At 39.1% G+C, this 26629-nt stretch overlaps 1 protein-coding gene across 1 annotated transcript in view; it reads right to left on the bottom strand.

Annotated features, from left to right (window-relative positions):
• mob2 (MOB kinase activator 2) overlaps window positions 1-26051 on the bottom strand; it is a 147386-nt gene extending 121335 nt beyond the window's left edge. The window contains exon 1 of the mRNA XM_033038918.1: window positions 25784-26051. Coding sequence (XP_032894809.1) covers window positions 25784-25800 — 17 coding nt within the window. The 5' untranslated portion in view covers window positions 25801-26051. The remainder of the gene's footprint in view (window positions 1-25783) is intronic.
• Between the last annotated feature and the right edge of the window lie 578 nt (window positions 26052-26629).

Here is a 26629-nt window from a genome sequence, read left to right as displayed (position 1 = left end):
TCCCTCTTGCCCCTCTCTCTGTCTCTGTCTCTCTCTCTGTCTTTTCCCCTTCTCTCCCTGCCCTCACTCTCTACCCCCGCCCCCCCCCCCCCCCCCCCCCTCTCTAGATGTGACTGCAAATTGGGGGCTATGCGTCAGTAGATAGGGTGGTTATGGGGTAAAAGGAGCAAATTAATAATATTAATATAATATCAAGGGGGGTAATTAGCGTGAGTGCGGGGGGGAGGATAGTTAGTGTGTGTGACGCTGCATGCCGCCTCCCCCCTCCCCCCCCCCACAACCGCACGTTGGGGGAACAGACCCAACGGGTCTGCACTTGGTCTAGTATTATTTAAAAATGAAGTATGCAATGAAGTACTCAAATACTCCAGGGTAATTTAAAATATTGTTCATGTTTCTATGTAATTTCTTGCATTCAAACAGTTATATTTATGAAACAGGCCATGAAAACTGAACTTGATACATGAGTGGGGGGGTGGGGGATTGGTTAGCACTGATATTGTGATAGAGTTATGGCGTTTGTGAAATTTCTGTGAAGAATAATGAATCATGAGACATGCAATTTTCAGTTATTCAATTAAGTTACAAAATTATCAATGCTTGGAAGAAGGATGAAGATGAAAAATACATTTTTGAAAAAACATGAATTAACGTAAGGCCATAAGTGATAGGAACAGAATTAGGGCATTTCACCATTCAATCATGGCTGAATGAGGTTACTCTGCCCTTCAATCATGGCTGAATGAGGTTACTCTGCCCTTCAATCATGGCTGCATGAGGTTACTCTGCCCTTCAATCATGGCTGAATGAGGTTACTCTGCCCTTCAATCATGGCTGAATGAGGTTACTCTGCCCTTCAATCATGGCTGATCTACCTCTTGCACCTAACCCCATTCTCCTTCCTTGTCGCCATAACCTCCAACACCCATACTAATCAAGAATCAATCTATCTCTGCCTTAAAAATATCCATTGGCTTGGCCTCCACAGCCTTCTGTGGAAATATATTCCGCAGATTAACCAATGTCTGACTAAAGAAATTCCTCCTCATCTCATTCCTAATGGAACGTCCTTTAATTCTATGACCTCTAGTCCTAGACTCTCCCGCAAGTGAAAACATCCTCTCCACATCCACTCTATCCAAGCCTTTCATTATATCAATCTCAGTCACATTTTTGCCAGTTCTGGAAGTCATAGCTTCAAATGTTGAGCACTCTATCCCAGGCTGACAAATCAATAGAGCGCCAAAGAAGTGTTAGGCTGCAAGAAGTACCATATCTCAGAAGAGGTATTGAACCATTGCCCTTTCTACTAACTTGGATGGACACAAGCAGTTCAATGCGATGAATTTGAGAAGGTGAATTATCCCCAGTTTCTAGGTCAATATTTATTCTTAAATCAATACACAAAAATGATTTACTTGATTATTATCCCATTCCTATTGAAGGTCTGTAAAGCACAAACAGGCTGCTAGGTGTTCCATAAGTACAACAGTGACTGTAATACAAACATATAAGATTGTCTGCAAAACACTTCAGGACGACCCACAGTCATGAAAGATGCTCTGTAATAATTGCTCTTAATGTGCAGGGAGCAGATGAGAAAGTGGAGATATAGAACTAATCTGAATGAGTGATTGCTGATCCATGGACTTGGTGGGCCGAAGGTCATGCTGTATATCTGACCTATATAGACTATGGACGCTTGTACTATGAAGACCTTGTAATGCTTCCAATACTTGACTGAGTCTACCTTATTCTCCATGCAAAAGAAAAAGTGGTCTCTTCTCCTCGAGGTTGGATGAATGCAAATGCAGCAGTGAGCATTAAACTTTGAATTGTAGTATAGATCCATGGTATGAGGCTAGAATTAATCTAATGAGTGTTATTGAAAAAATGTTTAAAGCTGTAGATGCTGGTAATCTGAAAAGCTGGAAACGGTCAGGGTCTGTAAGAAGTAAAGAATCAGATCAGTCATGGTTTTACTAGTTGGCAGTTTTCAGTGTCATTCACAATGCTGTGAAAAGGAATTACATTCTTCAACAGAAAATAACAATGCTGAAATTGCAAAAACAAGGAACTGCAGGTGCAGATTTACAAAAAAAAGGACACAAAGTGCTGGAATAACTCAGTGGGCATCTGCAGCTTTAAACATTCTCGCTGGAGAACATGGATAGGTGATGTTTTGGTTGGGACCCTTCTTCAGACTCAAAACATCGCCTATGCATATGTTCACCAGAGATATTGCCTGGCCCACTGTGATGTTTAAATTGTGTTACTTCAACAATTAGTAAGCGGAAATACCAAAAATGAAAATATTTCTAGTCAGTGTAGCTTGGATGACAGTGTTGCATGACAATGATCTGTGACATGTGAAAAGGTTTGAGAGAAAGATCATGCCATTCCAAAAAACCCATTCCAATTCAATCAAAGTTGAAACATCTTGTTCAGAACCAAAAAGCAAACACATTTGGAATAGATTCTCAACCAGTATAGGGGGGGGAAACAAGTTGTTTATTCCCTCATGGTATTTATCTCTTTTCAACTATCTACCTCAGTGAAACAGATCAATCAAGCAGGATTAGGGCATTCAGATCTATGAACCTGCTCTAACATTCAATACAATAGAAGGAAATTACCCAAATGTGGACAAATATAATTTAGTAGACTTAATGTATCATAACAGTACTAGAGATCAAAAAATGACAAAAGCCATCTCAAAATTGAATAAACTACGAAGATTTTGTTTTGAACCAAATAATAATAAATAAAGTAGTTTGATAGGTTTTACTCGGCCATGCTACACCATCTGGTATGTGTGTCAACAGCACATTATTTACCAGAAAGATCTCATTACATTAGCATTCAAGAGCCAAAAGAGTCAGGAAGCTATGTTAGATGAAAGCAGGATAGCCTGATGGAACTTATGTTTGCTGGTATTTGAATGTCATTAAGGAGGCATTGGACAAACATTTATCTTGAGCAGATTTTTACCTATCTGTGGTCATTGAAGCAAATAACAAACTGCTGTAAACATTTTTTAGTAACCATTAAAATAAATGTATATATTGTAGATCAAAATTGCAGATTAAGGATGTGAAACACCACCACAATTTTCCTTATAGCCTGTATCTGATACCATCCAGTGGATGTGCTGCTGCAGTCTTTGCCAATGAACTCCAGCACTAAAATGAATGCAACATCATGAAGATATCCACTTAAAAGACACTACATGATAGACTAACACTCCGCTGCAATGGTATGGAACTGCTGCACAGTTGGATATAGTGGATTCTGGATGAAACAATAAATCAAATTCACATTTCTTTCCTCAGATAAAGGAGCCCAAGGAACCCTTTTTTGATGAAGGGCAGAAGATTTACCATCCCAGTTTGGGGCAATCCCTTTCCTTCATTCACCATGGCTTGGAAATTTTTTTTCAGATTCTTTAGTCATTGCTGACAGGTGGAAACAGTGTACAAATTGACTGAACGTCTAAAGAACATTGGCACATTCTGAAAGGAAACAAAAACGCCATACTTTCGCAAGAATGTTTTCTTCTGTCCAATTCAATTAAGATCTTTGATATCCATTGCAATCTTGCTGTCGAGAGTGCAGTGCTGAAAAAGACACAATGATCACGTTTCCAGCCAATCGTCTGGAAAAACCAAGTGGGCAGTAACCAGTGAGGTGAATGACAAGTCTCATTTCTTTACCACAAAATATAGGGCCATGTGGCTGGGGAATGGAATGTATAAATGTAAAGTATAATTAACATAAAAAATGAACGTTATGGATAAAGTTTGTTTTAGTTCATCTGTTTGAATATATCAGGAACTTTTCAAATAGCTAACATTGCATGCTTGGAGAATGAAATTCTGTGCAGAACAAATCTCCCTTCTTTCTTCATCTAGTCACATGCCCTGAATTAGTGAGACAACTATCACTTGTCCCTTCCCTCAAAATCAACGAGCAAAATTTTAATAGTCAGCGACTTGTTACTTTGTGAAGTATACAAATAGATTAAAGGTAGACACAAAAAGCTGGAGTAACTCAGCGGAACAGGCAGCATCTCTGGAGAGAAGTAATGGGTGATGTTTCGGATCAAGACCCTTCGTTAAGGGAATGGGCGGGACAGAGATAGGATGTAGTCGGAGACTGGTGGGAGAACTGAGAAGGGATGGAGAGAGAGGGAAAGCAAGGGCTACTTGGAGAAGTCAATGTTCATTTTGCTGGGGGTGTAAGCTAAATTAAATAGTTAAATTATATGCATGTTCTTATCATTTGAATAATACATGGACTGCTATCAAATGTCTTTTCATTTATCTAACAGTATCAAAGAGCTGACCAATTTTGTGACTAATCTCATTCAAAGAAAATCAATCCCTGATAGGACAATATCCTTAAAGAAATAAAATGCTCAAAGAGACATCTTGATTACCTACATTTGGGCAGAATTTTTATGACTTGAAAAACCTTCCGTTTTTTTTTTTTTGCAGTTGATTAACTAAAATAATTTAGCATGAACAATTCACTCAAAGCTGATGCAACGAAATCAATATTTGTGTTTTGCTTTCCAGCATATTTACCAACACCTTCGTGGCCCAGTTCACAATGCCAACAATATTTTAATGTTCTCACCCTTAGTCTCCTGCTCACTATCTGAGATTTTTTCTGCAATTTTACACCCTAGATTAGTAGCACTCAACCTTTTTCATCCAGACAAAAATTGATCAAACATTTGGACTTAGCAGCCCACATTTTAAAATAGCAAGCAAAACTATTAAATATATATATATATTAAAAGCAAATGGAAAATTGTGGGCACTACCCTGGCTAGAGTTTTTTCAAGGGGAAAGATTTCTGCCCATGGGCTTAGAAAGATCTGGATGGAATCAGTCAAGACACTCAGTCACTGACAGACGCACAATGAATGTTGTGACTACATGGGATGCTCCTACCCACCTGTCCCTTGCATGCTGAAATTTGCACAACAGCTGCAAGCTGTGCGTTAAACAACTTGTGACAGAATTTCCATCAACTTTAGTCTGAAATATCTATAATCTGTAAAGAAGAATTTGGACCCGCTCATGGCTCAGTGTCAATCTGTCGCGCCCTTGATCAGCGAAACATACAGTAGCGTACCCTAATGCCCCACCTTCACCATGTCAACTGAGATGCTTATCTATGCTAATCTTATTTGTCTGAGTTACGACTGTATCCACTATACTCCTCTCCTATCCAAATACCTTTTAAACATTGGAATAGTCTTTGCCTCCACTACGTCCTCTGGCTGCTCGCTCCAAATAATCACAGTGCGGAAACAGGCCCTTCGGTCCACCGGGTCGCCGACCAGCGATCCCTGCACATAAACACTATCCTACACCCATTAGGTACAATTTTTACATTTACACCAAGCCAATTAACCTACAAACCTGTACATCTTTGGAGTGTGGGAGGAAACCGACGATCTTGGCGAAAACCCATGCAGGTCAATAGACAATAGGTGCAGGAGTAGGCCATTTGGCCCTTTGAGCCAGCACCGCCATTCAATGTGATCATAGCCGATCATCCCCAATCAGTACCCCATCCCTGCCTTCTCCCCATATCCCCCGACTCCGCTATCTTTAAGAGCCCTCTCTAGCTCTCTCTTAAAAGTATCCAGAGAACCTCCCTCCTCCCTCCTCAGAGGCAGAGAATTCCACAGACTCACAACTCCTTGTGTGAAACTCTGTACAGACGGCACCTGTAGTCGGGATCGAACCCAGGTGTCCAACACTGCACCTTAAACCCATGATCTCCAGTTTGAGATTCCCTTGCTAGAGGGAAAAGAAAAGGATTCTGACTATATCCTATTTAGGCTCCTCAAAATTGTGTAAATCTTTAAGGACACTCCTCATCTTCCTATATTATTGTGAGAATAAATCCATCCTATTCAATCAATAACTACAGCCCTCCATTCCAATCAATATCCTGATCAATGGTTCATTTTCTTTTTAACAAGTCTTAAATCACTATTGATTGGTGCCGCAACAGTATCTGATATATATTCTGGAAATGTTCTTTGAAAATGACATAACTGTACTAAGAAAGGAAAACCTCTGATAATTTCTGGCTTAAAGCAGACTGCAAATTGTTAATTGAGAATACTTTGCAGGATGGCCCATTAATCTCTGGAAAAACTGAAGAGAAATCTTTTTATTCTAGCTCAATTTCATTTTGGAAGAATGCACTTCTTATTTACACCGATTCACATTCTGCATACCATGGGCATTCACAGTGGAAACTGCTATTTCTGTGTCCTAAGTGGAGTATGTTGTATGGCATTTCAAACCTGAAATAAAACTCTAAATTTAGACCAACTCCAAATGTAGATAGCAAGTTAGTCATGCTGTAATATACCACATTCCACAAGGAGCATTTACATATGTGGAATGATCTAATGTCCTCCAGCTTCCTCCTCAACCACCACTCCCAAAATCTCCCTTGCAGTAATAATGGTACAGATAGGTCCATTCTAATGATTAACAAATATCCTGTTTAAATATCCCAAGTTTATGAAGGACACATAAATGTCAACTTGCTGATCTAGATCATTTGCCCATTCTGTGTGCCAAAAATGTCAACACCTGTCTTTTAGCAGTTGTAGAGTTATACACCGCGGAATCAGGTCCTTCGGCTCAATCTGTCCAATCTGTCCATTCCAACCATGATGCCCTGTATAAACTAGTCCCATTTGCCCACATTTGGCCTATATCCCCCCAAACCTTATTTAACACTCTATTGACCTGTGAGGCGACTATTGTTGACGATACCATCTTCTTTAGTGTCATCTGTAAACTTACTAATTATGCTTTGCATATATTCTCATCTTAATCACTGATATAAACCACAAACCAATGGGACCAATACTGATCTCTAAGGCATATCTCTAGGCATAGGCCTGCGGTCTAAAAAGGCATAAGAATTACATTGGATGAATAAGAGTGGCTGATAATAGAACACTGCGATATTTATGCTTGCCCAAGGAGGTTTGCAAGATTTGATCCAATTGAAATCAGGACATGTTGCATGTTTCAGCATGTTCATGGTTAGGAATCGAGATAATGTGACGAGAAGGGGATGAAATTTGCATTTAGATACACATTGAGGCATGGCTTAACTGCAAACCCTTTTTAGGTTGGCGAACAATAGGGAATGGAGGAATGGAACCTGGACCGAGTGAAAACATAGGCAGCAGTTATGGATGACTTCAAATTTAGAGAGTGTAAAGTAGAGACTGTCTTGACCTGGTCAAGTTTAGAGACAAAAGATGAATGACCGTTTCAGCAAAATACGTACTGTAGATCCGAAGCAGCAGTGAAGTGGGTAGTTATTATGATAGTGGATTTATTTATTTTTTAATTAGTGGAATGGACAAAATTAACATTCAGAGTCAAATACAGGACCAAAATTATGATTGATGCAAACCAATGCCTGTGATAAGAGGGAGCTAGTGAATAGGGAAAGTTAAGCAGTACATTCTTCCAAGCAATAAGACCAAGACAACATTGAGCCTGATAAATAGAAAGTAACTATTGCACCACAAAAATGAGAGGCAATGACCTACTCTAACAACCACCTGTGCTTGAGATTCCATGATATCACTGTTGCCCAGTCCTCTCCCATTAATATTCAAGAGATCAATACTAACCAGAAATTCAATTGAACTAGTCACATGAATAGTACGGGCTCAAAAGCAGATCAGAGGCAAGTAGAGTGCTTATGCTTACAGCGTAAGCACTCTACTTGACATCCAAAAGGCATTCTAACATCTACAATGTACGTTGAGAATACAGCTCTAACAATGCTTAAGTAACTTGACAGTATTCAGTTCAAAGAGGTTGCTTAAGTTAACACATGTCCACCACACTAGCATTCATTTCTTCCTCCATTGCTGTACTGTGGCTGCAGCTAATGCCATCCACAAAATGCATTGCAATTACTTGCCAGGTCTACTCTGACAGCATCTCTCAATATATTATCTCTATTTGAAAAGGTACAGAGGAACGTAATTAGTTGAATGTTTTCCACCAAGAAGCACACTATCCATAGCTTGAAAATACACCACCATTACAAATGAAAGCAGTACAGCATTTTGTTGCAGCAACTGAATGGAGAGATAAATATATAAGTGTAGAAGTAAACAGATTTCTGGCAACCAAACTTCTGTGGAAAAGGAAGGAAATGGAGTGCAGCAAAATCCTGGATACAAAGGTCAGGACTTCCTTGAAATGGCATCTGGAAGACTGAACTACGAGATCCAGGGCAAAGGCTAACTGAAAGAAGTTGAAAAGGGGCCCCCTTACCTTTACTGAGATTTTACTCGAGCTTGTCTTGACTCAATTAACCATTGCTATTAATTAAATGGTTTGAAATTGTGGCAATTATTTTTAGGAGAACAGAAACATCTGAGGGGTCAGTCTTTTTATCATTTATTGTTCAAGAGTATAAAAATATCCTGTTGCCCTAAACTCTTATTTTATGAAGATATTGTCGATCCATCACTAAGCAAGCTTAAATCAATGAAACTTTGCTGGTCATAAGTGTCAAACTTTTGTCAGACAGTCTGGACACTGAGCGATGATCATGTAAAATCTGTTTCTGCTGCAATGTGAATATTAGACCCATTCTCAATCACATTCATGAGGCTCATGGAAGGGGTGGTCATTTATTGAACAAAGTGATATCAAGGACTCAGTAAAGTGCACACAGTGAGGTATTATCAATAAGCCACACCACAAACAGCTCCCATGAACCTGCAATCTCAGAAGGTCTGGAGTAATCCCAATAATGGCCCAAGTGTAAAATAACGATCCATCAAATCTCAACATGCAACTTTTCTGTTTCTGCTTGCTCAGGTCATATGAAAGGGCATGATGAAGAAGCTGATCTGGTGTTTCTGAATGACATAGTCAAAGGTCAATATGTAACAGCAAAGAACAGGATGTCTGATTCGGGGGATTCTAACTTCCCAGATGCCAAATCTCACCAGTGCAATACTTTTAATTATGTACTTCAATTCTTGTTTGTTATTGTAACTGGACCAAAATATTTAAACATAGAAAACATCAGTGAGCTTGGAATATTGTAGGTTCTGAAGATGATATGATGCTTCTACTAGATTTCCAGCAAGTTACTTTTGTCTAATGATTGATTGATTGTGTCAGGTTAATTGATGTCAGTGCAATTTATAGAAACATTACAGTTGGTTTACCAGAAAACACCAGTTAATTAGTACTTACATGGATATGTTGCCAAGGACAAGGTGCGGCATAGATGTTATCCTTACCTTTCTATCTTAACTATACATTTGGAAGCTATACGATTGCCATCTCAGCTTAATGCATTGGAACTATACCAATAAATTCCTATCTAAATCTTCCTCCTCTCACAAGGCTCTTCTTAAAGTACGGAAACCCTGCTAATTCAGCTTTAAATTACCATTTTAAAAACGCAAAGAAACAAATATGAGAACTGGATTAATCTAGGTATTTTCCATTGTTTAAAATCACTATTTTAATAACTTCAAATGCAATAGTTATCAAAGGCATCAATATAAGACTAATATTTCATTATTTTTATGACATCCAGTTAACTCCCTGGAAAATATTTAATATTTAACTACAACTAGAAAATATTTATCAAATTACCAAAAATTTGGTAAGACCTTAATTTTTTAATTTAAGTTTGGATGTATTCCACCACCTGACAATAATTAATTCTCTTGCTAACTTGAATTTAATCAAGGAAAGATATAAAAGATTGAAAAAGCATAAAATACCTGAGAGAGTGTAGCTAACACCTGTCAAAAGTCTCCCTGTCCTCTTTAAGTGTCCACATTCACGAACAAACATTTTTAAATTTGGCATTAAACCAATGTACACATTAAACTGAAGCCTTCACTGCCTTTCTAGACAATAAACCATATGTAAACTTTATCAAAATGTTAAAAGAAAATGAATCATGGTCCTGAAAATATATTTTATTAAACGTTTATGTATTGATTATCGTGGACCAACTCTGTCATGTTTTTGTAATTCAGTACATCTGTCTGAATGGTAATGATGTAAAAATAATCCACATGCTGTTGTCCTTGAAGATAAATCTTGTACAGAAAATTCTGGTAGAACAGAGGTGAATTCCTTCACCTTCTAATAGAAGAAATTGAGCTCCCATGATTTTAATTAGTAATTTCCTTTGGGAACACACTTAACTACATATTTGCCAATACCGCTGCTTTCTCACAATACATAATACAGTTTTCCATGGGAATGAAGCATAAAACAAGAATTAGGTATGTTGCAAAACCTACCTTCAGCAGCGCTGCAGATCTGTCGCTGCCCGTGTGCGCGATTTTGGCGCCTTTGAGAGGGGGACGGGTTTAAAACGCGATTTTCTCTAGGGTATTCAAATCGAGGTTGTTCAGCCTGCCTAGTTGCTGACGAAAAATCGCTGCAACATTAGTTCGCTGCAGGTATTTTTAAACTAAATTGATTTATTTAATTGTTATAGTAAGTTAAAAATCATCCTCTAAACCCGCGACCGCCGCCAACGGGACGGATCTCATGTAGGGGACAACGCAAGGTAGGCTGTTTATTTTTACATTAAAAAGCACTTCTTAAGATCCCTTTATACAAAATTTTATGTTGCGAGTAGCTAATTTGGGGGCCCATTCAATCCTGCAGTATTTTTCTGGGCATATGGGGTACAAATTCACCGCAATGGGAATGTTCCAAACCAGCGCGTTCCACACGATCCCACTTGCAAGCTGATTTAAATGGCCATTAATTTACAGCAATTGAACACTAAATCCCTTCCATTTGGCCTATAAATTAATGAAAATGAGATTTAAAAATCATGTTTTATTGTGAATTCTTGTGTGAATGTTATTTGGACACTTAGGCTATTTAAAAAAGTTAATCTTTTCTTAAGAAATGGATAGATGTTTAGATCTAGTAATTGAAGTTTGGAATTAGCTACAATTGGGTAACTAACGAATTATCTGCTTTAATTCAGGTCATCCATTTGTTTCAGAATGCTTCAATCTATAATAACTGAAAATTTCTTTCAGTTCTCTTAATTTTTAATAAATTATGGCCATTTGACTGTCCTCGATCACAGCTTTTGTGTTAAGTCAATGGAAAATCAATAGGGAACAAGATGCTAATTTCCGAGTATGAAAATGGCCATAACTGTTTTAATACTGAAGATATGAAAGTGAATCAGGTGTCAAATTAAACTTATTTTTGTGCTTTATCTGATGGGATAAATTGCAGACTTGATTTTTAAAATCTCAAAATTTTGTAACATTGCTACAAGAATGAAAAATTAGAAAGAGATAGATCTAACCAAAATATCCTCAATAGTTAAACTGAAAATAAACTGATGAACATTTGCAGTGCATATCAGTCAATTAGAAATGGATTGGCTTGTATTCTTAGAATTTGCATCTACTGATCTTTCATTAAGATTCATTAGTTTCTAAGCAATGCAGTGAATGCAAAGGCAAATGTAAAAAGAATCATCAATGAATCATTAAAAAGAATGCTGTTTGGAGAAAGCAATACTGGTTAATAATTCTCCCTTGAGAAATAAGAAAGCAACAAATATTTTAAAGTTTGCCCTATGTACAGCATATATACGGCAATGAAACAGTCAAAAGCATTCTCATAAGATTTCCAAGAATCATGCGGCAGTCATGATCAGCTGTTCTAATTAAGACATGGTCACAAGTATAACTCTGGCAGCAATAAAAGTTGAGGAAATGCCCAGTCTTTGTTTAAGCAGTTAATCTATAATTGGATATTTTTGACCTGAACAGTGTAACCTGAACAGTCTAACATCTAAGAAGGCACAGGCAGATTAAAATCATGTGCAGTGGTTTGATCAGTGGTTAAACACAAAAAGGTATATAAAGTTGTTATTTTCACTAAAAACATGTGCTACTGGTTTTGCTTGGCCAAAAACAATCTAAACAAACAAGTAAAAGAGGACATGGAATTATAGAATAACAATAAATGATTGATCCATATAAATCCCTCTCATTACCATATCAAAGGACCAAAATAAGGTTCTTTCCAAGATGGCATCAAATATGACTCAAACATAAAAATCAGTAAAGATTTGGAGTGAAATAAAAATACATATAATTATTATCATGGCTGAATTCATACATGCACCTCATCTTCGGAGGGTACTGTGACTGAAGCCTACTGCCATGCTTCAACTGTCCAGCAAGGCAAGCTAATTCTGGTATAAGTGGATGGACTAAATGTTGCACAGGGAAATAGAAAATTCAGGAAATACATTACCATCTATAAATGAAAAATAAAGGTTAGAAAGCTCAATTTATTTCTGGAATGAATAGCCCGTTTTGCTTTATTACACATTGATGTATTTAATTGACGAGGGCATAGGGCAGGGGCCCGTTTCCATCCTGTAGGACAATCTCAGGCTGATCTCGAACTATAATCTACTTCAACAGATACTTCAATAGAGAAATGGAGAAAGAGGCTGGTTTACAAAAAAAGGTAGAAAAGGCTGAACTCAGTGGTCAAGCAGCATCTCTGGAGAGCATGGAGAGGTGAGGTTTCGGGTCGGGTTCCTTCTTCAGTTTGATTGTGGTGGAGGGAAGGGAGAAAGCTGGAAGAGGGGCAAAGGAGCAGCACGACAAGCCTGGTAAGTAATAGATGGATGCAGATGGGGGGGGGGGGGGGAGTTGATAGGGAAATGGTTTGGAAATGCTTTGATAGAGTTGATGTGGAAAGGACGTTTCCAGTAACGAGGGTGCCTTAGACCAAAGAGCACAGCCTCAGAATAACAGGATGTCCTTTTAGAAAAGAGATGAGGAATTTCTTCAGCCAGAGGGTAGTGAACCTGTGGAATTAATTTGCACAGATGGCAGTAGAGGCCAAGGCATTGAGTATTTTTAAAGCTGAGATTAATAGGTGCTGGATTAGCAAGGGCATCAAAGGTTACAGAGAAAATATAGGAGAATGGGGTTAAGGCGGAAAAATAGATCAGCCATGAGCGAATGACAGAGCAGGCTCGATGGGCCGATTGGTTTAATTATGCTCCTATATATTATGGAATTATGGAATACTTCACACGTTCTGCTTGTTCAATGTCCAACGATAAAATAAAACTATAGGTTAGCTGTATAATAATATATTACCCACTGTAGTACAATATACAAGATCTTCAAATTTCGTCATGCACAGTGTAAAGAGATGTGTAAAATCACGAGAGGAATAGATGGGGTAGACGTCTTTTGCCCAGAGAAGGGGAATCAAGAACCAGAGGGCATAGGTTTAAGGTGAAAAGATTTTATTGTAATCTGAGGGATACCCTTTTCACATAAAGGGTGGCGGATGTATGAAACGAGCTGCCGGAGGAGGTAGTTAAGCAAGGGGCTATCACAAAATTTAAGAAGCAATTAGACAGGTAGATGGATAGGACAGGTTTACAGGGATAGAGGCCAAATGCAGGCAAGTGGGACTAGTGTAGATGGGACATGTTGGTCAGTGTGGGCAAGTTCGGTCGAAGAACCTGGTTCCACACTGTATGGCTCCATGACACACTCACACCCACTTTTTACTTCTTCATTGGGCTAATTTAACAGGAGATGTAATTTATCTAACATTAAAATATGGTGAATATAAGTTTTACAAATGATATTTGCTTGAAAGCATGTATAGAATATAAAACGGAATCGTGATTAAATAAATGTTCACATTAAAAGCCTAATATAAACTTTTTTAGGTTTCACTTTTAATTCTATGCGGTTATGCTTGTAAAATGAAGATCAACAACATGGACATTTTTTTTCCAAAAGTAAAGAATTAGTCACAAAACATTTAAAAGTATAAAATGGAAAGATCATTCTTGGCTACAGCAATTGATAAATTTACCTTTAATACAAGACTCAATATTACATCATCCGAGGACAAATGTATAGTTCAAACCACTTCCCACCAATCAAACAGAAATAGCATTCTCTGCCTATACCTGCTATGTGCGTGTGCAAGAGCATCCTGCTCTAGTTGTGGTTTACAGAAATGCTGTGAGACACATTTTGAATTTCTGAGACTAAACTTTGTACATGCTAAGAGCTTCCTTATTAAAGCATGGATTTTCAGTAATTAATCTTCAGAAAGAGTTGCAATATCTAAATAATCTCATTCATTTATGATCCCATTCATGGATTTTGTATACTGAGATATATTAAAAGGTACCATTCTCTGACTTCTCTTATAAAGATTCTTTTTACATTTTTGCCAAAGAAGTTGTAACTTGATACGGATTAATTAGATAGATCTGAATGGCAGGCAGTTCAGTAAATAATAACAAAGATTCAATTATTTACTTAAAAAGGCACAGGCTGAATTAATTCCTTACAAGACATTGTACTTCTCTGGACTGATCTATCATGTTCTCTTAAACTTCAATTCACTTTGTCTGCTATCTTTGATCATCGATGTCCAAAACTCTACAACTTCTCTCTTGGATATAGTTCCACAGGCTTCCACCCTCAAGGTTCTTACTTGAGTGACCAATATTCACATCTCTCTTCATACATTAGAATGGCAGAACTCTTGATCGAGTAATGACATGGCAGAATACGTTAAAAAATTATTCTTGAGGAATCACAATCAATTTATAAAGCACATTTAAAAACTATCAAAGTTGACCAAAGTGCTGTACAGACCAGAGCAGGTAGCTAAAAATCACAAAAAGAAACAGGCATGCACAGGAATGCACACAGCACATAGATACAAATAATCAGCTCAAAGACACAAAACAAAGATCAGCCACATCAGGGGGATTCAAACGTTAGACAAATTAACTGGCAAATCATCCCTGGCCAGTTTCACCCTCAGGGAAAACAAGTACAAGTCCAGATTCCCTCCAGGCAAACAGCAGATTCAGCACAGGCCAAAGTAAGAAAATGCAGAACTTGGCTGATCTGTGTGATTCAGCTATTCACCGGATAATCTCAATGTGATTTAAAATTAGAAGGTTCCTTATTTTAATAATATTTACCTCCATGCCAACGATAATGGCCGTTTTAAAAAGGGTGCTACATTATCCAGCAGTCTTTTGCAATATAACCATGCAGACATGAGGGCATAATCATGGATTACAATCATTAGAGCACAGATTTAAACCCATTTTATTATCGGCAAAGTATTTAGTTTTGATTAAAAACCATGAAATAAAATTTAAAATTAGTTGTAGTTCTTAAAGACATTAAAAAAAATTGCTAAAAATTAGGCAAACCAAGTCAGTGTGCAAAAATTTGCAGCATAACAGCAGGAAAGTTCTGCTAGCACTGGTCAGAAGAAAGAATTACATTGCTCACAGCTGTTTTTTATTTCAAATGCTAAAGGTTATATTCTTTAGTTTTCTAAAAAGCCTTTAAGATACATTCCAAACTTCAGCTCCCGATGAACTAATTTGGTGCTCAATTAATTGGCATGTCTTTAAAAAAAATATCATACTCCATTCTTTTAACACAGTCACAGAACTACCATTTTGATGTTTTAATCTCTGCAAAGTCTTTAAACAAGTCTCAGCTGACCTGTTGTTTGCCACTGAGAAAATATAAAAATGGAAAGATGAATGATCAAAGAGTAAACAAAGAAATTAGAGGTATGAATAATGTTGCATTAATCTCACTTCAGCAAATTGAGACTACAATTAAATCCACAATTACCCAATTAGATCGTAAATTCTCAGGAAGCAGCCAATAGAAAAAAAAGAAAATACATTTTTAGAAAGACATGGACAGATAATCCCGGTCATGTTCCTTATGGTTTGTACCACTGTGCTTTGCAGACATTAAACACCTGGAGTATTGCGTACAGTTTTGGTCTCCTAATCTGAGGAAAGACATTCTTGCCATAGAGGGAGTACAGAGAAGGTTCACCAGACTGATTCCTGGGATGTCAGGACTTTCATATGAAGAAAGACTGGATAGACTCGGCTTGTACTCGCTAGAATTTAGAAGATTGAGGGGGGATCTTATAGAAACTTACAAAATTCTTAAGGGGGTGGACAGGCTAGATGCAGGAAGATTGTTCCCAATGTTGGGGAAGTCCAGAACAAGGGGTCACAGTTTAAGGATAAGGGGGAAATCTTTTAGGACCGAGATGAGGAAAACATTTTTCACACAGAGTGGTGAATCTCTGGAATTCTCTGCCACAGAAGGTAGTTGAGGCCAGTTCATTGGCTATATTTAAGTGGGTTAGATGTGGCCCTTGTGGCTAAAGGGATCAGGGGGTATGGAGAGAAGGCAGGTACAGGATACTGAGTTGGATGATCAGCCATGATCATATTGAATGGCGGTGTAGGCTCGAAGGGCCGAATGGCCTACTCCTGCACCTATTTTCTATGTTTCTATGTTTCTAAAGTTATTAGGAAATAGAGTTATTCTTGCAACATAGCAAACACAATAGGCAAGTTGTGCACAGCATTTTCCCATAAACATACATGTGATAACATGATTCTCTGTTGTTGTACAAAGCATTACACGTTTCTTCTTTGAAAGAGTGCCAAGAAATCTTTCATCTCCACCTGAGGAACAGACATCTGTTTAAAGTCTCATTCAGCAGACACCTCCAACAGTGCAGGACTGGATAGTCAGCCTAGAATTTTAGTCCATATTTCTGAACTGGGGATTGAACTCCAAATTGTTTAATTCCGATTTATCGAGCTATACAGCATGGAAACAGGCCCTTCAGTTCAACGTGTCCATGCTGACCAAGTTGCCCATTGGCACTAATCCCATTTGCCTACGTTTGGCCTATATTTCTCTAAACTGTTATATACACATAAATAAACAGATAAAGTGCAATAGGCTGTTATAGTTCAGAGTTTGTTTGATGGCGAGTTTAATAGCCAGATGGCTGTGGGGAAGAAGCTGTTCATGAACCTGGATGTACCAGATTTCAGGCTCCTGTATCTTCTACCTGATGGCAGCAGAGAGATGAGTGTGTGACCAGGATGGTGTGGGACCTTTTAGAGGCAGCGACTGCGATAGATCCCTTCGATTGTGGGGAGGTCAGAGCCGATGATGGACTGGGCATTGGTCACAACTTTCTGTATTCTTTTCCGCTCCTGGACGCTCAAGTTGCCGAACCAAGCCACGATGCAACCAGTCAGCATGCTCTGGGCGCTGCCAACCCACAGCCGTGACAGTGCGGCCCACAGGGAGAGACGAGGTGGAGGGCGGCCGTGGCCAGACAGCGCTGACCCCGGGGGGAAGAGTGGGTGCTGTCCCGAGGGATGTTCTCCTTCAGTCGCTTATACCTTGGTGCTCGGGTTCAGAGCAAACCTTCCCGCTTTCAATGACAGCACCCACAAATATTTATAGCACAAAAAATGACAATTTTGACGTTTTTTTAAACAGGCAAGAAGGTGCGCGTCCTGTGAGCTAACAGTGTGTGCCGGAAGCTGCCATGTCCTCCACATGGATTGAGCTGCTCCGTGCATCACGCCCTTTGACCGGATTACCTTACGTGCAACCCCCCTATAGCAAGCAACGTGCGTGACCTTGGAGTCCCCCATAAGGTTTTACAGCCGTTTAAGTGCTCTTTGAAGTGTAGTCAAATTTCAAATTTCACTGTTGGAATGCAAGGAAGCTCAACACAATTCAAACAGAACAAAGTGGTAATGAACAGATAATATGCTTCAGCAAAATTAATGCATATAAGCAAGTACAGTGGAGAGAAATTCTCATGTATGAGAAAACATAATCCACTGAATACAAACGTCACTCAAAAAGTTGCAATACACCCTGGTGCTACACTGGCAAGATTTTGAGTTGATGTTTCTCTTGTGGACTCAGAAGCAATCATGCTATGCCTAAATTCTAGTTGACAATGTGCAAGTTGCCAGAGTTGGACAAATTTTACCCTTAATAGCCAGCAAGTATAACCATATAACTTTTTGATGAAAGGTCATCCACCTGAAACATTAATTCTCTTCACAGATGATGTCTGATCCATTTCTAGAACCTGTTTTTATGAGAGCATTTATTACAACAACATGTTGAGGATGCATCGATTTGCAATTTCCTTTCCCCCCCCCCCCATATTTGCTTCCAGCCCACACCTTCATCCCAGCATTTAGAGAGTAACACTCTGGAAAGAACCAGGCAAAAAAAAACCACACTGGCGAATTACTTTAAACAGTCTGAATATGAACTAATTCATTTAAAAGCCATTATCAAAGTAAATTTGGTCTGAAAGGTAGGCTAAAAACAGAAAAATACCACAGAGATTACAGAGTTGCATGCAGGTTAAATAAAAGGTGCAGCAGGAAATCCTGAATCTTAAGCTTTCTTTTAGATGTTGAATGGATTTGGTGTTCGGCAATTGATGAAGTATATCCAATACCGATAAACAACGATTCTGAGTAAATGCTCTATGACAAAGGATCTGTATCATTTATAACACTCAGACAAAGAAGAAATAATACTGTTGCCAAATCACACATTAATCTCCAACACAAGAATATAATGTTGCATTAATGATTAAAGTACATCTGTTCAAGGCGCATCTACTTTCATTCCCTGAGTGGGTGCCCACTTCTCCTCCCAGATGATTACCAAATAAATTATAATAATCTACTTCACGATTAATCACAAACAGGCAAATTGCTACTTCTGCACTCCCACTTTTGAATTAAAACCTTGAGTATTCAATTTACCAAACACTAAAGACTGTAGTTCACTATTATACCATTAATTTACAGTACACCGAGAAAAACAATTCTATAAGAATGCTTTTTTTAAATGCTTTAATTTTCTTCAATCACATTAAATGCATTCGACAACAACATTGTAACCAGAGCATTAACTGATGTACTTAATTTATTATCTGTCGCAAAGTAATTTCACTAGTTTTCAACTAACCTTTCCTAGCTGAGACCAAGATACACCTGCATCTCCTCCAACCTCATCTTCGGCATTTGGTGCTCTCAATTTGCTTCCTCCGTATTTACTAAACACCTGCACTTTGTCGGCTGTGGCCATGTGGATCTCCTGGTTACCAACCGTTTTAATTCCTTTCCCATTCCCACAATTACTTGTCTGCCCTTGGTCACTCCTCCACTGCTAGAGTGAGGCTAAATACAAGCTTGATGAACAGCAACTCATATTTTGCCTGGAAAGTTTGCAAGCCAATGGCATAAATATTGAATTCTCCACTTGCAGATAGGCTGCACCCCCTCTTCTCTCTCCTATCTACCCAGGTCCTCTCACACATCTCCTTCTGCATACAATACCCCACAGCTTCCGATCACCACGTTTCTTTCTTTACCAGCCCTGTCAATATCTGACCACCACCCACAATGGATCCCCCTTCCCCACTGCTCGATCCACCCCTCCCTTTGTTCCCAGCTGCCACCATCATTTTTTACTTGGTTCCTTTCTAAAACTCCATTAGAACAGAACAGTACAGCACTAAACAGGGCCTTGAGCCCACAATGTCTGAGCCGAACATGATGCCAAATTAAATTAATCTCCTCTGCCTGCATATGATCTATTTCCTTCCATCCACTGCATATCTAAGTGCTTATCCAAAATCCTCTTAAATGCCAATATCGCATCTACTTCCATCAGCACCTCTGGCAGCGCATTCCAATTATCCACCACTCTCTGTGTAACCTGCCATGCACATCATCTTTACATTTTTCTGCTCCTACATTTAAACTATCCCCTCAGGTCTTTGACATATCTGTTCTAGGGAAAAGGTTCTGACCGCCCATACTATCAAAGTTTCTCATTATGTTATATACTTCCATCAGGCCTCCCCTCAACAATTCAGAGGAAAATAATGCTCCAGATGTTGCAGAACCTGCAACTTTTTGTTCTTCACCTATCACCTTCCTGCTTCTGTCTCCTCCCTCTCCCATCTAAATGTTATCTCCCAATCAACCCCTCACCAATACCCAACTATAATTTGCTCGCTCTTGCCCCATCTCTCTCCACCTCCTCTTTATATTGGCAATATCCCATCTACTCTTGCTCCAGATGAAGGATCTGACTTGACACACGGCTGGCCATTTCCATCCACAGATGCTGCCTGAACAGCCGAGTTCCTCCATCAGCCTCTTTTTATGATCCAGATTCTAGCATCTGAAATCTCTTGCGCTTCAATCAACAAATCAATAACACAATTTACTCCCATGAAATGTTATATATGGAATGGCTAAAAAGCAATAGGGATGGGAACAAATAAAAACAATACCAATACTGTTTTGTATGATTAATATTTCAAATTATTAATGGCAGATAAAGTGATGTGAAGATACAGAATGTAGATGTTTAACTCAAATTATCAGGCATAACATATTTCTGCAGAAATAAAGAACTGTAGATTATGGTTTATACTAAAGACAGACACAAAGTGCTGGAGTAAGTCAGCTGTTCAGACAGCGCCTCTGGAGAAAAAGGATAGGTGACATTTTGGGTCATATTGAAACGACACCCATCCTTTTTCTCCAGAGATGTTTCCTGACCCGCTGAGCTACTCCAGCACTTTGTGCCTATTTGCTATAACATATTTCTGTGTTCCAAATGGAATGATACACATCGACTGTGATGGAATTGTGGAATTTGACAGAATTCCAAGAACTAGCCATATAAAACACCTGCTCCTCTGCTGAAGGTAGACAAAAATGCTGGAGAAACTCATAGGTGAGGCAGCATCTATGGAGAAAGGAAGAGGCGGAGACGGTGGGCTGAGGGAGAGCTGGGGAGGGGAGAAGAAAGCAGGGACTACCTGAAATTGGAGAAGCCAATGTTCAGACAGCTGGGGTGCAAACGACCCAAGCGAAATATGAGGTGCTGCTCCTCCAATTTACAGTGGGCCTCACTCAGGCCATGGAGGAGGCACAGGACAGAAAGGTTGCATTCGGAATGGGAGGGGGAGTTGAAGTGCTGAGCCACCGGGAGATCAGGTTGGTTATTGCGAACCGAGCGATGGTGTTGGGTGAAGCGATCGCCAAGCCTACGCTTGGTCTCACCGATGTAGAGCAGTTGACACCTAGAGCAGCGAATGCAATAGATAAGGTTGGAGGAGGTGCAGGTGAACCTCTGCCAAACCTGGAAAGACTGCTTGGGTCCTTGAATAGAGTCAAGGGGGGAGGTAAAGCGACAAGTGTAGCATTTCCTGCGGTTGCAAGGGAAAGTGCCAAGAGAGGGGGTGGTTTGGGTGGGAAGGGACGAATTGACCAGGGAGTTACGGAGGGAGCGGTTTCTGCGGAAAGCAGACGGGAGAGGAGATAGGAGGAACTCTGCCCTTGTTACGAGTGGGGGGGATGGGGAGTGAGAGCAGTTACGGGGTATAGACGAGACCCTGGTGAGAGCCTCATCTATAGTAGAAGAGGGGAACCCCTGTTCCCTGAAGAATGAGGACACCCCCGATGTCGCTGGTGTGGAACGCCTCATCCTGGGTGCAGATGCGGCGTAGACTGAGGAATTGGGAGTAGGTGGATGGAGTTCTTACAGGAAGCAGGATGGGAAGAAGTGTTGTCCAGATAGCCTCTGTTGAAGTGAGCAGTGCAAGAGTAGAATGTGTATTGACCAAGGTCTAGGTGTGAGAGTGGGGTAATCACTAATCGGGTTCTTGGTTGATTATTTCCTGTTACTTGGCAAGATTATGAAGCCAATGTTCATGTCTTCATACAATTCAAGGTGAGCTCAAATAAGCAAACACACAGTGATGAAATAAGGATCTGGTCAGTGAATGGCCTGCATGTGAATGAAAAGTAACTCACAAAACATGTTACTTTCTCATCAGCTCCTTTTGTTAGTATGATCCCAGAAACTTTTTTTTTTTTTTTAATCAAAACATTATTGAGTTTATCATACCTTTCAGTAATTAATCAATTCAGCGTTGAGTATGTTTAACCATTTTACAGACATGCCACTGCAGAGATTCCAGCTCAGACTACAATAAACCAACTAAGCGGCATACTCCTGTTTCTTCAGCATAAATCTGTATACCTAGTACCAAAGCTAACCTGTCCCTTTCAGCTCAAGGATACTGGATAGTGGAAAAGATAAGAAAAATGCACCGCAGTCACATTAATTTAGGAATAGAGGGAGAGGCTGAAGAAAACAAACCAAAGTCACGGTAATTTGGAAACAGATGGATCTTAGTGTCCATGTGTAAGCATCCCCAAAGACAACAGCAGATATATAAAGGATGGGGGGTTAAGATGGAAATGATGATGCTCACCTTCATTAGATGTGCCACAGAACATAAAAGCATGGATATAATTATACATTTATATAAAAACATTTGTGAGGGGCACAGCTGAAATAATGTGTACAGCTCTTATTGCCAATCTACAATTGCAGTGAAGAGGGTGCAAAGCAGGTTCACCAGGGTGCTGCTTGGGGTGCAGTATTTCCGCTATGAGGAGAGATTGGGTAAGTTGTGTTCGTTTTCTTTCTTTGGAACAGAGGAGGGTGAGGGGTAACCAGATTGAAGTATGGAAAATTATGAGTGATATAGATAAGGGGGTCTAGATAAGGGGGTATAGATAAGAAAAGTTTAAGCAGGAAGCATTGGTTTAAAATAAGGGATAATAGACAGAGAGGATTTGATGAAGAATGTGTTCATCCATTGAGTGGTTGAACCAGGAATTCATTGCCTAAGGGAACAATGGAAGAAAGTGCTTTCACAACATTTAAAATGTATTTAGGTGAGCACTTTAAACACAATGGCATAGAAGGCTTTGGGCCAGGTATTGGGAAATGAGATTAGTATAAAGAAGTACTTAATGCCCTGCATGGACACAGTAGGCGTATGCTCCTGTCCCACTTAGGAAACCTAAACGGAAACCTCTGGAGACTTTGCGCCCCACCCAAGGTTTCCGTGCGGTTCCCGGAGGTTTTTGTCAGTCTCCCTACCTGCTTCCACTACCTGCAATCTCCGGCAACCACCTGCAACCTCCAGGAACTGCACGGAAACCTTAGGTGGGGCGCAAAGTCTCCAGAGGTTTCTGTTCAGGTTTCCTAAGTGGGACAGGGGCATAAGAAGTCATCTCTGAGTTGCACAACTCTTTTCCAATAGTAATTTACAGCCAGTGAAGAATATGACAAACAACTTCCTCACATACCTCAATAAAGGTAAAGAACACCTGTAGAGATTCCCTTGGAAGATAAACATTCAAGCTAAAATTTCATTGCTACATAGACTGCCTTTGATTAGTCAGCCTCAAATAGCGAGGCATACTCCTCGATATAATTTCATTGTAAATAGTTAAATGGGAAAAGTTTTCCCTCTATTCTATTCTGTAGCAGTTTGTAAAGATAATGGAGACAGTATTGGAAAAAATGCTTCAGAAATATAATGATGCTGCAGGTTTTGCTCAAAGTTGCCTAGGATCTCTCTGTTGCAAACATCACAACCAGAACAATATCAATATTTATTGATGGGCATAACAAAGATGTAAATTCTATTCATCCCTTTCATGAAGAACTTGGTTTTTGCAGCACATTTAATGCACATGAATATCCACATTAATTTTATTTTTAAATACTAATCCAGTCAAAATTTTAAGTGGGATTAACTATTTTAAAATATTTCATCTATATTTTACCTATACAATACTGCGTTGATGACCAAGCATGAAGATATTTTGTTGCAAATAGGATTACTCACATATTTTTATTTTTTTAAACTTTTAATCAGCATACAGTACTTTAAACTACACCTGTTGAACATGCTGTCATATTACACTTGCTCAGTAACTAACAGGAATTGGGATAAGAATAAAACTCAGTAACTGAAACACATGGAATACCAACAACTAATTAATGAACAGTAACAATATTAATAGTTGCTGGCTCAACTCAGCACCAAGTGGACAGACAGTATATTCCTAATGCAATAAATGCAATGTTATACCAATACCGCAATCCATAATGGAAGGCAATAAGAAATAGAAGATCATTCTTGTTAAGTCCTTTAAATTTGTGAAGCAATATCACCAGAAAAAAACCACTTGAAATAATTTATATGGAATTCCTATTATTATCTTATTAACAAAATGCAGTTTCCCAACCGTACAGTTCACTAAAGAGCCGAGCTTTACACTGTTTTACATTCAAAGAAAGCTGAAGAGTTTGATCTTTGATTCCTTGTGTTTGCTGATACAGGCAGTTTGATGGTACAGAGAAAGGAAAACTTCCTTAAGATATCCTTTTCTGCTTGCTAATTGGAATTGCATTTACATCTATGTGAAGGATCATACCATGTGCCTTCTTGGTGTGACCATCAATCAATTTGTCCGGCTTGAATCACTGTATTATATCACACTACAAGAATGAGTAACAAGATTCAGAGTCGTTATTAAAAAACAATTTTAATGATAAATTAACAGTAATGATGTATTATGAATACTTGGGCTGATTCACATATCTAGGTAAGGCTTCTCGATGCTGTTCAGAATTTATAAAAGTTTAGCAACTTTACATATCAATGCTATAATGTATCAGTTTCCAAAGTAATTGATTATGTATTATAATCAGTGCATCTGTATTATAATTACCATTTTGATCTGCATTCTGAAAATTATAAAATAAGTCAATCCATTCATTTGAATTTATTTTATTTTTTTCCATTGCTCAATGTCTTAAAATAGAAAAAAGTAATACTTTGAAAGAATAAAAGGGAATAAGCTATAACTTCTAAAATGAAAATGTACCATTCCAACAATTACAGTACAGCCAAGTTGTCACAGTATAATGTTGAAGACTACTTCCTAACTGAATTGATTGCACAAATGCATACCTGTTCACATGTGCTAATATGGAGTCTAATGCGTATTTATTACTTCGGCATGTTAGTCCCACTCGGCATCCATAAAAATGATCGCTTCTTTTAATTCTTAAACTTTAAATAAAATTAATGCTTCGCGATAGATATATTATTTGCAGTAACATACGCTTATAGATACCAACATTGTTCACAATGCGTTTCTAGTTACACGTTAATGGAAGAATTGACAGAACGATATTTTACCTTGGTAAGTCTGCAAAGTCGTGATGCTATAAGTAAAGTTTTTTCCCCCCAATCCGTCAACACGTCTTCAAATCCACGAAACTTAATCGAAGCCTTGCTATTTACAACTTACTAAGATGATCTGCTGTACTCTAGCATGACATAGCAATTTTATGATCAAATTTGCAAACACGACGGATTGATCTATGCTTGTGCAGTAAAAATATCGCATGCAGTTTATTTTATGGCGACTCCGTAAATAGATAATATTTCTGATCTTTACTTGCCTTGCTTATCTTAAAATCAAATGTTAACAACGGTTACATTAAGAACCGACTAAGTGTTTCTTTAGATTTAAAATTAATTATTTCAGACTGGAAATTGTAATGTTACAACCATCTCGAATTAAGATTTATCCACCCAACGGTTTCATAAAGTAATCCAATAAACCAAATATCCATCTCACAAGGGCTGATTGCACTGATCCTCTCTTCCTACTTGCCGGGTGCATTTCCATTACTTTTAGAAAAAAAGTTAAACTTGCACAAACTGTTTACGTCCTTACACGGAGTACACATGGGAGCCGGGGTTCGGGCACGAATGCCTTAACTTCGGCCCAATTATGAGCTATATAGTAAGAGGCTTGATGGATGGAGCAATCGTTTCACATCCAGCTCCCAGCTCAGTGGCTGGGCTTGCTTTTTTTCTGAAGTTCCTTCACTTACCCCATGAGCCAATCCATCGCTGATCCGATGAAGAGCTCCCGCTGCCTCTTTAGGCTTCCTCCACCCCTTCTCCCTCCACAAAACACTCAAGCACCATCAGATTGGAAGCAGTGCCAAGCAAGCGAGGGTCCCGAGGCATTTAAAGCGCCCGGAGGGTCTGTCAAGTGCGGTTGTGTGCCTGTGAGGGATGGAGCCCAGCTGGCGGAACTGTGAACCCGTCCGGAGACGCTCAGACATTAGCGGCGCTGTGCTGTGCTGCTGCTTACAGCCGGACCGGAAGTAAACACTCAACACCCTCCCCACTCGGGTCACAGCCCACTTCCGCCGGAAACATCCGCCTGCTGGGATCTGTAGTCCAAACATTGCTGCTCGGTCACCAGGTGGATTCCTGGCTGGAAAACCTTTTCGCGTTGAGAATAGAAAATGGTTTGCAAGCTAACTGTCAGCGATGCTGGAATTCCGAAACGAACATAAGATGCGGGGAATGCCCAGCATGTCTGGAGGTTTCTCGGGAAAGGAGAACAATTTCAAAGTGGACTCAGTGTGATGCACAAAACCGTCCAGTGGTAAATTTGTGACAAAGGGTAATTGCAAAGAGAGGAAGGATTGAACTCGTATAACTTCTCACCAGGATATGTTTGTAAAATATTTAAACCTGTTTCATGTGGTTAGAATTGGCATGTAAGTAATTAAGGAAAACCACCAGATTGGAGAAAGACAGGTTGGATGTAATCTGCGTTAGGAGATACTAGGTGATCTTGGTGGCACAGTAAGTTACTTAAAATAATGTTTGAATGACTACAACCATCAATGCGGATTCCTTTATTATTATGACGAGTTCTCATT

The sequence above is a fragment of the Amblyraja radiata genome, chromosome 20 (assembly GCF_010909765.2).
Source record: "Amblyraja radiata isolate CabotCenter1 chromosome 20, sAmbRad1.1.pri, whole genome shotgun sequence".
NCBI lineage: Eukaryota > Metazoa > Chordata > Chondrichthyes > Rajiformes > Rajidae > Amblyraja > Amblyraja radiata.
Note: the sequence above shows the minus strand (reverse complement) of the source record. Positions and strands in the feature narration are given on the sequence as shown.